This window comes from Physcomitrium patens, chromosome 13, assembly GCF_059467195.1.
Source record: "Physcomitrium patens ecotype Gransden chromosome 13, ASM5946719v1, whole genome shotgun sequence".
Lineage (NCBI taxonomy): Eukaryota > Viridiplantae > Streptophyta > Bryopsida > Funariales > Funariaceae > Physcomitrium > Physcomitrium patens.
The window spans coordinates 5,760,617-5,771,979 of record NC_143422.1 but is presented as its reverse complement, the minus strand read 5'-3'; the positions used below and the strand labels follow the sequence as shown (position 1 = coordinate 5,771,979).

General features: G+C 42.5%; 1 protein-coding gene across 2 annotated transcripts; it reads right to left on the bottom strand.

The window, feature by feature from the left end:
- Positions 1–486: 486 nt before the first annotated feature.
- LOC112290611 (uncharacterized) lies at positions 487–10,815 on the bottom strand. Of its 2 annotated transcripts, none has more exons than XM_024537069.3 (19): positions 10,304–10,815; positions 9,317–9,620; positions 8,603–8,675; positions 8,335–8,399; positions 8,116–8,199; positions 7,846–7,926; positions 7,329–7,514; positions 7,068–7,166; positions 6,711–6,918; positions 6,290–6,591; positions 5,796–6,074; positions 5,536–5,635; positions 5,088–5,323; positions 4,545–4,792; positions 4,085–4,317; positions 3,672–3,820; positions 3,125–3,163; positions 2,162–2,683; positions 487–2,041 (listed from the first exon to the last, which is right to left on the bottom strand). In XM_024537069.3, the coding sequence occupies exons 2-19, from the start codon at positions 9,533–9,535 to the stop codon at positions 833–835; spliced, it is 4,332 nt and encodes a 1,443-aa protein (XP_024392837.1). In that variant the 5' UTR covers positions 9,536–9,620; positions 10,304–10,815; the 3' UTR covers positions 487–832. The 2 variants fall into 2 exon arrangements, with proteins under 2 accessions (XP_024392837.1, XP_024392838.1); XM_024537070.3 differs by having other exon boundaries at positions 5,796–6,065; positions 10,304–10,717.
- Positions 10,816–11,363: the final 548 nt, after the last annotated feature.

Here is an 11,363-nt window from a genome sequence, read left to right as displayed (position 1 = left end):
TAATAAAAATTTCAATTTTAATTGAAGCTTTGCATGTTACCAAAAATAGTGGAGTAAAATATCAACAAAGTTAAGATTTATACAAGAAACCAGTTTGTGGTGATTCGATAGTTATTAACAAATAAAAAAATGTGAATTCAAGTAGAGACTCTGAAAGAAAGTTGTGTTGCTTTTACACTTTCTGTGGCAGAATATGTCCTTTAGAGGTTAATACTTTATCCTGTTTATCTTGTGCGATTTGAATGAATTTGCCAGTTACCTGTGTAAGTAGTTTCTTTCACCGAATCCTCTTTTAATTTTCATTTTTTTCATATACAAGAGGTCACGCTGATTGATCAATCTTAAGGCAGCTTTCATCCACATTAGGTGTGCTTGGATGGGGACACAACTCCAAGTCTGAGCAAGTAGACCGATCTAGTTGAGTCCTCAAGAATCAGTATCCAAACTAACGATTTCAAACAAGCAAAACATCAACAGCCAAGTAAGTAGTGTAAGCGAGCAATGAATTTGAATTACGTATAGAGGAAACCACAATAAAATAAAATAAAATAAAAAGACATCAATGGGTAAACTCATGAGTTAATTTAAAGTACACGGGAAAGATCTCAATCACAAACTACTGCCAGGTGAGGCCCCGCCCTTCGATAGTGAATCCTACGTATATACAACCAAATGTCCACAAGAATCCTAGGACAAGCTAATTGATGTTCCGCTGATGCAGACCTGAAGGGTACTCAGCAACTTCCAACTTCCAACTTCCAACTCCACCAGATCATCGTTCAGAACTGCACAATTATATACAACAGCTTCCGTAACTATAAGTAGCAGTAATTTACTGGGATTGAGGAGGTTGTCCTGGTTGTGGTGGTTGTCCTGGTCGAGGCATAGTCGGCGCCCTTGACGGCAATACAGGAGTTCGGGCAGCAGCTGCCGCAGCACGAGAAGCATTCTGAAGCTCAACTGAAGATGAGCTTACACCTATGCTTCCCACCGCTCCAAGACTTTGACCACTACTTAGTTGTGGGCTGGCTGGGTTTCCAACCAGTGAATTCAGGCTGCCACCCCCACTCAACTGTTGTTGTGGATTCATCTGCTGCTGTGTGTTCAGTTGTTGAGAATTGAGCTGCTGCGAGGTAAGCAGTTGTTGCTGTTGTTGCTGCTGTTGTTGCGAGCTGAGAAGTTGCTGCTGCTGCTGCTGTTGCTGTTGCTGGGGTTGTGGATTGAGCAATTGCTGTTGCTGCTGTTGTGGATTGAGAAGTTGCTGTTGCTGTTGCAGCTGTGGATTGAGCTGCTGAGAGGTCAACTGATGCGACTTGAGCTGTTGTTGCTGTTGGGCACTAAGCTGCGATGAATTCAAGTAGTAGTTCTGACTTGCGGAGGGAACCTTGGTAGAGGCAAGCCCCGTCACTGGAGCTCGTTGTAATGCACTAAGGTTATTGCCCCTGTTCATACCCTGCACCATTCCTGAAACACCAGGACCTCCGTGGACCTGATTTGTACCTCCTAAAGCAGAGAGCGGATCCACCTGAGTCCGAACTCCAGCTGCGTTCGGCAGCACACCGGTACCTGTCCGTCCCCTCCCAGCTGCTAGTTGTTGCACATTGGAGGCTTGTTGTAATGCAGCCGCCTGATTCATCGTTCCAGGTCCAGATCCAGGCCCGGATCTAAGAAGATTTGCTTGTTGTCCGATAGCATTCATAGCACCCAACTGGCCCATGTTTCCAAGGCTCGACATTCCCAGGGACGACATCCCAGACATGGACGCCATATGATTCATTCCACCCATAGAAACGTTATTCATCCCTCCAAGGTTAACCATGTTGGCTAAACTTGGTTGATTACCTGCATTTGGTGGCATTCCTACCGAATTCATATTATTCATGCCCGTCAGCGCGTTTCCCATAGTTCCTGGTAACATGACTTTCCGCTGATTCAAGAGATGGTGTTGTCGCTGCTGCTGCTGCTGCTGTTGCTGCATGTACTGCAGCTGTTGCAGCTGATTAGACTGGGCTACCAGATGAGGGGCAGCGGAGTTGTGTCCCTGACCACATCAAACCACGATAGAACCAAGTAAGATTTTGAACTTCAATCAAGTTGCAAGGACAAACCAGATCATGAACAGAGAAGCGAGCACAATGAGGAACATTGGATGAAAGCCTACCTGACCCGTCAACTGAGCTAATTGAGAGGCAGCCACCATCTGTTGTTGATGTTGATGTTGCTGTTGTTGGTGTTGCTGTTGTTGTGGTTGCCGTTGCATCTGTGCCTGCTGCTGCAACTGGTGATGTTGCTGCTGTTGGGCTGCCATCTGAGCTGCTTGGGTTGAATCGATTTGAGTAGGCTTGACATTTGAAGCGACAGCTTGCTGCCCCATATGATTGTTCATAATCTGTTGCCGACTAGGAGCATTAGACGGAGGTGGCATCCGGTTGGCAGCCAACTGGCTAGGAGATGATGGCTGCATTGAATTATTAGACATTATGTTGCCTGGCATAGCTCCTTGCATCAACTGAGGATTCATTACAGCTCTTTGTGCAGTTGCAAGGTGGCCAACTTGGGGATTGCCCAAGGTGGAGGCACCTGCAGGCATGGGACGAGCACTCGAGGCTGCATTCACAACTGGATTTCGAGGAGCACTTTGTTGAACTTCATCTGAAACCAGCTCATAATTTTCCTTCTTAAGCTGGCATAACGGAGAAAAGAAGAAACAAACCGTGAGCTAAGCTTGTTATGACGACTTGGAGTATTTTTGAAATCATTAGTCCGAAGAACTTAAACACTTCAGTTAAATCTAGATTAAAGGAAAGACTACAATACTCCCTTTTCGTCAATATCAATCCTCTATTGAACCCCACATCAACTGTATAACCTACGCCACTAACCAACATTCATGAGCTATTATACAGCATATGATTTGATTGTACGATAAGCCAATTATCAAGTATATGCAATTATGTAATTAATCCCGAAACAATTAAGGATATAATGAAAATTGACACAAAACTACATCACTGATACTCTGGATCCTCCCAACATATTCTCTTCATGAGGGTGCGATTTACTATTAGGGACCTAGCAATGCTGGACAAAAGAGTACAAGAAAAGAAGAGAAATGCAAATGTACCAGAGCACAGTATTGCTTTGCAAATCGATCAGCCACATGCTGCACAAACAAATAACAGCCCATGGAATCAGCGCCATGCACATTAACGGGATAAACCTAACCAATCTTTTGTTGAAACCGTCATACAAAACGTGTTCTACATGTACAATTTCAAGGACGTGGGGAGAAATCAAGACGATGCATCCAAACGAGCACAGCTCAGAATGTACTGCACATTCATTACATGCGCACTCCGAAATGCCTCCCAATTAGTATATCTAGTACATATCCTAAACATTCCACGAAAAAATAGATCTACTTCCAAGCCTTATCCCACAGCTTGAGAAACTGATAAACTGAACTCTGTCCACATAAACGATGTCTATCACTTTAGCCTTCATGTTTGATACCTACGCCAACATCAACGAACATCAGGCATTTTCGGTCATTCCTGCTAAGAATTTAGACTGGTGGGTTGCTAGTTAATTTGACAAGGACACATGCACATGCCTCAGCGAGAGAATGAAGTCAATAGAAACTGGTGCAGTCTTGGGGACTTGATACTTACAACATTAGCCATGGTAGGCAAGACATGATGAGGAGGCACAGCTTCCTCTTCTTGGTCGTCCCCAACTTGGATGATAGCCTCCACCAAGCTATCTTTTGCTCGACCACATAACACAAGACGCTTTCGTGATCGATGAAAGTTCATTGCTCCTGTTATCACACCCAAGTATCAGAATCAATTTTCATGTCATATATTCATCATAGAATCCGACTGGTGTACAGTAAATTAGACCAAAGAAACAAAAAAAAAAAAAAAAAAAAAAAAAAAAAAAAAAAAAAAAAAGTCCTACATGAAAGAGTATTGCTACAACTACGTATATACCCACTAGATCCAACTCCACCATAAAAAACGAACTCAGATTCTAATTCTTTAATGGTGCACATCAGTATGGCAAGTTCAGCGTTGGTACTTGCCTTGATATGTTTGGTCAGGCTTTGGTTCAGTTTTCACAAAAAGCAAGGAACGGGTCTTCCGACAGTTAATATTTCCACCCACAAGAGAATTGGCCATGCTTCGATAACCCATTGGTTCCTTGATCTCGCTATCAGTCTCGGACAAGGCCACTGATAACAATTGGAAAGATGGGGGAGTTTTGTTTGGAAGCACAACATTTTCGGCTGGCTTCTTTCTGTGGTGCAACCCATGCCTGAAAAACAATGTGACCTGTATTCTCAGTAAATAGCTCAAAAAGCGCGCATGAAGGTGAGGAAGGTTAGATGAACAAAATGCAGTCGTGTAAAACTTTAAGGGAAACCAACCCACAGATGAATAAGAATTCAAGAACTGAGGACTAGAAGAAAAACAATACCGAACCGGGTTAAACGAACAACAAAGAAAAAATGTTACTGCGCCAATATGATTAAATCGACCCACCGTTGGATAGCAGCAACTAATTTGTACATCGATTCCATCTCTTTACTCTGGTCCTGATCTTCTGGACCACCATTTGACGCAACTCGTTGCGCAACAGCTGTTGGTTCTATTTTCACACCAGGTGTAGGAAGAGCCCCACTTCCAAGCGCCATAGAAGTACCATTTATTCCAAGATTCGGCGGTGCACTTGTGGCGGATTTGGGCAATGAATTTTGCCTCTGTCGAGATTGTTCCAAAGGGTGTTGCATCTGGAGTGATACATACGGTGTGTTAAACTACGAACATTAAAAGAATTAACAACCAACTTATCACCAATTTACACCCAACCATGTGAACTCTTTCCAAAAAGAATTTCTTTTGTTCCTTCGTTCAATTTGCACAACCACGCTCGTATGGATCAATAAGTTCGGATTTTTGTTTTAATTTCCGTGTTTTAGTCATTAGACCAAATAGCATAGCATTCTTCAAGCAAACACAGTTTCCGGATTGCCACAAAATGAAGAGTTATAGCTACCTTGGGAGAAACAGGTTGAACATAAGTACCTGACCCATATGACTTGGACCGCCAGCAGGAACAAGGTTTGAAGCTAATGCATGCGCTTGTGCCTGTGCCAGTCCACCAACGGGAGGAACCAGGTTGTGGTTGGACCCCATACGTAAATCTGAAACCCCAAGGCCTGAACTAAAATTCACTCCTGAAATCGGTAGGGAAGTCTGAGGCAGGAAAAGGTTCATCGGCAGTGGTTGCTGCACCGTTCCCATATGATCCATGTGTTGACCTGATTGAAACATTTCGTATTACATCAAAGCCTCGTTTAAGTTTCTATTACAAACCCAGCATTTCACTTGGAATCCATGACCTGGTGTGTTATGTGGCATTCAATACAAACCGACTGGGGTCGCGAGGGCATGATCGGGTTTACAGAAGCTGCTGAACTACTTGTCCATGGAGACTGCTACACTAGAAATGATGGTTCCAAATTTGGCATACCTTGCTGTTTCCTTGCGTCCGCAAGCTGTTGCTCTTGTCTTCCTTTCTCAATCTCGTCAAGACTTTGAGTGTCGAATTCTTGTTTGGGCCTAGCAACCTCCTGGAAATCCAAAAGAAGGATTAAGAATGAAGAAAAGAAAGGACATTCTGATTGACGTCAAGAACTATACCTTCACCCACTAATACTAGCCGTACCATGAACAAACAAAGACAACAGTTCCATGGAAGTCTCGTAGCAGTAAAGAACAAGGACTCCTTACATGTGGCTCCATTTTGATCAAATCAGCCGCCTCCCTCTGGTCTACCATAGAGGATCGATTCTCAGAACGAGGAGTCGTGGAACCGTCACCCATAGAGAGAGAGCCCGAGTGCTGAGACAACGACGACAAATGACTGTTGCTTCGAGAAAGCTGCTGCTTCTCTAATTTGAGTTGCTGCTGTTGTTGTACCTTTTCCTTACGTTGTCTTTCCTTCTGTTCTTTTGCATCTTGTTTTTCTTGCGCCTTCCGCTGCTGCAACTGCTGCTTGTCCTGTATTGCCTGCACCCATTACGGTGCTGCTAATCAGAAACCGTTATCACAATACCAAAACGTATACTTTACACATTTGATTTAAAGCTTTAAACAAGTCTCAAACCCCTTCCGACAGCATGAATAATAGGCGTAGTTGCAAGTTCCATATAATAGTCTAGTCCTACTCAGGACTTTAACGAACTGGTAAGAAATCTAGGGGGTTAACGAAGTCAAAGTTCGACCTGCTTTGTCTTCATTTGCTTTGCCTCAGCCCGAGCTGCAGCTGCTGATTCTTTGCTTTCCCTCCTTCCGAGCATGGATGATATGCCTCCTAAGCCGCTTGTAACTTCATGTCCTCCAGCAGATGTTGCAGGGGATAAAGGTCCGGAGGGAACTGAAAGTGTAGAAATCGAATGTGTAAGTCCTGCACGAGCCATTGATGTCTGATGTCCCAAAGAGCCTTGTGAAGCACTTGGCTGCGGTATATACATTCCAGGTGTGGCTTGAGAAAATTTCGAAGCATCTTGTAATCTATGCTTTCCACCTGCAATATGACATACGAACTCCATTCACAACCTTAAACCAAACGTAGAATGAGCATATAATACTGGACTAAGCATGACTGTTGAATGAGAGGGGACAACATCAAAAAGCATGACATACCTGGTGATACAGCAGGGCCATATTCGTTAAGGATAGATGGACCATCCGCAAGCCCTCCGTCAATACTTGACTTCCGGCGCTTAGCCAAACCATCGGCCCTTGACAAAGCTTTGGCGGCGGCGGCAGCAATATGCAACTTTCGTTCTCGCAAAGAACCAGAGGACTTTCGATACCTCCCATACATTGGAGACCATAAGTTATACTTCAACTGCAATAGAAGGAACAGTTCTTTTTAGGACAACATCGTGTCCAAATTCCTTAACAGACTACAAGACAACTCAGTACGTAACATCAACAACTTCTAATAAGACCACCTTCAGAATAAGCATGGAAAGAGATGCGACAGTTTAATTGAACCTTGTTATAGTTAGTTATGAAAGCTTCTTTTGCAACGTCTGGTGTTGGGTCTAAGCAGAGTGGAGGCTGCACAGAGTTTATTAGTCTTGCTTCCAACTCCTGTGGCACATGGTACAACAATTACACGTTAAATCATGTAAAGCAAGCTTTTTTGCTACATGTTCTGATCACTGAGGAGCGCGTTTCAGCCTAAAGAGCAGACCCAATGATCGAACTTCATTCCGAAATAGATAAACAATATGCTGCAGGAATTAGACCCACCACACACTCCTGGTAGGTCCAACCGTCAAAATCCATGGATTCAAGGTCCTTGAAAATATTTCCACTATTTCGCTGCAACACCACGCGATGTACAGTGGGTACCCAGTTCCCTTCCCTTCCATTTTGAGACAGTGCCTGAACTGTCTCCCCAGATGGTGATTGGAGACCATCCCTGTAATCACGGAGCTGGTAGACAAAATGCACCAGAAATGCTCTAGTTTCAGTCTTAGCACTACATCATCAGATTTTGTCCCACAAAAAAGCGCCCCGGGAGCAATTTTCATTTTTGTCCTTCAAAAACTCATCCTAAAAAGACCCAAATAAAACCAAAAAGAAAATGATAGAATCAGGGGACAATGACCATGAAAATGAGGAAATACTTAAAACCAAAGTTATGGTGGGTGCGTCAGTCGCTTAATTAGACATAGTGTGCAAATAAATGAGAAACCTGCAAGTACACACCGACCACATCGAGGAAGAACAAAACTAGAGAAGTTAACAAAAGTAGAAGACCAACCTCGCAGACAACACAACCATCAAAATACTTGACCGGTATGTCATCGAGCAAGGTACTTGGAATCCATCCGCCATCAATAGCCTATTCCGATGCAACACAACAATCTTAATAAGCACATAACAGGTCAAGCAGCACAATTAAGATGCATTGTAACACGTTATACAGCCCAGTGTGTCATCAATCACGAACTAATATTGTATCAAGTAAGGCCAACCTACACAAAACCAGTATCTTCTGAGAAAAGCATGAAACAACGGGGAAGTGTTGTACCCTTAAGAAGTCGCCAGTATTACGATCATAAGGTAATAAGTGCAACTCAGTCACTTCAAGGGCAGGAGGCGGCAATTTTCCCTTCTGTCATAATGATTGAACAATGTCAAACTGCAGATGAAGTGTTCAAAGGATAACCGTAAACAGATTCAAGATGGAACTGCACTTTTCAAAACACAATTTGGTAAATCAACGTCTCAAATGAAATGTGCATCGTACCTCCGTAGGTTTATCAACAGAGAAACCGTCGGGAAACAGATTGATTGCAAATGAAGCCTCAGCATCTGCACATTTACAAATAAAAGAGATGACTAATACTCAGGTACGTCAAGTACGATGGAAGGTTAAAACATTTACTGTTCCATGAACTTCTCTAACTTCTGTAAGAAGAATGGAATAGTAAGTAGGCGGTCAGTGTTTTGCGAAACTTGACAGTTGCAATTGATAATTATACTGTCAAGATGGTTCGTAAGGAACTTGTAATTACCTTTCGGAATATTTCGCCCAAGAGAATCAGCGTATCGCGTCCGCAAACCTTCAGGAGTGCTGCGCTGAACAATCTACAGCACATGCCCATGCAATAAATTGAAGCTCGAGGACAGAGCTGCAGATAAAGCTGCCGAAGATGTAGAACTGAATAGGGTAGTTCGAGCAACATATGTTGGGGACCACGTAACGAATAGAGAAGGTAACTTCAAAGCAGAAGTACAAACTCAAAACACTGACGTAACAGAGTGACTCGACCTTCTGAGCAAATTAAAAAGCTCTGTTGATGGATAAAATAATGAAAGCTAAGCGCTTTACTTGACAATCAAGAGCGAAGATTGATGTACTTATCAAACGAGGGAACATCTCTTCCCTCCATTGGATTTTCACTCTGAACTTTTGGTGGGTGTATGTGATAAATATCGCAACAAGCAGATGCTTAATTTCTCACTCCTCAATGACACAATGAAGATATTAAATTTCTCATCTTCTTCTTCTTCTGATTCTTTTTTCATTCCTTTCTTATTCATTTTCTCTTTTTTTCATAGTTTATAAGATAATTATAAGCGCAAGTATCAGCTAATTACCATGTCTACTTCCAGCTGACAACAATTGTATTTAGATTGTCAATAATTCAGTACGCTTCAATCCATTACAAATTATTAAAGCCGACCCAATTAGTACGAACTTTCAGATCCACAAATCAACAGCATACCTCCCCACGGCTTTTCTTCGCAGGAGGACTATTCACGCCCTCAAATCCAGAGGATAGCGACCGCTTCAGTTTAGGTGCCCCCTCCCGGTGATTGGTGCCATTAACATACGCCACATTCCCTTCAACAGCAGCTTCATGTTTATGAAGCTTCACGTTGGAGGAGATCTTTGGAACGTACCGAGTGCCATTCTTTGAAATTTTAAAAGAGATCCCCACCATGGCTGTCTAGAATTATGCTCAACTCCTCAGCTGAAGAACTTGAAAGCTGCTACTTTTATTGCCCCCACATGCAGACTTAGATTACCTGAAGAGAAAATCAAGTCAAAAGAGAGAAACAGATTCAGTTCAGCAACTTAGAACCGCTCAGGAAGATGCAGATGTTAGGTGCAGGTTCCTGATTTCATGTTGGAGAAGACATTATCCGAATTCTACTCAGAAAATATTACTGTAATCAAATTACACCGGTCAGAAACTGTGTGGTCTATCGAGGGGATGTTAACCAACAAATCTATGAAAATAATGCGCGTATCCTCACAGCACTATTTAAATGTTGCCACCCTATGACTGGATGCTTTTGATACATGTTGCCACCAAATGTGTAAAATCTCTAACTGAGCTCAAACTCAGAACCAAAACAGTGGCAAGTTCAACAAATACTGAGGTCCATACAGCGAACAAGAAACCAAGTGCGTACTACTCGGCGTGTTTTCAACTTTATACTCGCAAATAATCGTGGTAAGATACACTCCTTGCCCTAGAATTAAATTGAGGGGGCCCTATACGCTCAATCGCAAAACCCTTGGACACGCATCAGCGTGTACCGTGTCCCAAATTCGGAGAAATCAGTTTGATTAGGTCAATTTCCCAGAAACATAATTTGTTCACTGCGTTATTCATCGCGGAATTGACATGTAGTTACACACACCTGTAAAAAAAATAAGAGAAAAAGTAGTAAACAGAACAGAGGGCGGGCATCAGAGGTCGTACATTGAAACCAGGGGTAAGACGAGGGCCAAACTTCGAATCCTTCTGAATTTCTATCCTTTCCCCAGGTCCATAATTCACAAAGCCAGTAAGTGGGCAGCCACACCACGTTCACTTACAACACTTACGAGACACGGAAACGCTGACGGAGCTGTTAACCATCAACCCTGAGGCTAGCTGCACAAGGCGAGCGCATGGACCCTTCGTAGCACCAGAGTAAACCCTAAGCAGAACAGACACAGAGCAAAACCACACACTAACAGAAGAGCGGCAACTTTCATCAAAGGGAAAAAAACGCAGCGACGTCAATGCGATCCGGCAAGTTTCTTAGCGTGACATTGAGCGATGCTCGATGAAGAGCTAACTTCGGCCCTAAGCCGAGCGGAGCACCGACAGACATGAATCAACACACAACACTACCACGGAAACAGAGTATCGACTGGAATCTAGCACTGCAAAACTCAGGGCCAAACTCAGGATGAGATTGGGGGTAGGGACGAGTCTGCAGATGGAGAAACCAGGCAAATCTGGAGTCCGAATCCCGGATGGCTTCTATTAGGAAGGGATTATAATGTAGAGAGTAGTAGTACTCTTGCTGTGGCTTATCATAAATAAAAGAATTAAGGTATTAATCACGAGTATATCAACATGTTTAACTCGAAATTTTCAACTTCATGGGAAATTTCAAAGAGCACATTTGAATAGTTATTGTATTTTGGATACTTGACAAAAATGATAGAAAACGTGTGTTTTAGTTTTTTGTTTGTTTGTTTGTTTGTTTTTCTTTGTAGATCTAATTGTTTCAAACAGTTTCCAGTGAATACTTTTAATGCTTGATTTTAAATTTAAATTTTTCAACAAGAAAACTTTTTAAATTTGTATGTTGCTATTTTGTTTGTAATGAATGTGTGATAGGTTTTTTTTCATAACTATACACTTTTAGATTCTTCTGCAATCTTCTGGGTTATTTTCATAGCCTCCTGAGATATTTTATAAATTTATTGAAACCTTCTAAGCAGAGGCTTTGTAAGTAAGTCTTGCTTTGAAGTATCTATGGGAAGCG

Coding starts and splice junctions, on each gene's coding strand:
- LOC112290611 (XM_024537069.3), bottom strand. CDS start 9,535: ATGGTGGGGATCTCTTTTAAAATTTCAAAGAATGGCACTCGGTACGTT. Junction 7,515..7,845: donor ATGGTTGTGTTGTCTGCGAG/GTTGGTCTTCTA, acceptor TTTGTCTACCAG/CTCCGTGATTACAGGGATGG. Junction 2,042..2,161: donor TAGCTCAGTTGACGGGTCAG/GTAGGCTTTCAT, acceptor TGATGTGGTCAG/GGACACAACTCCGCTGCCCC.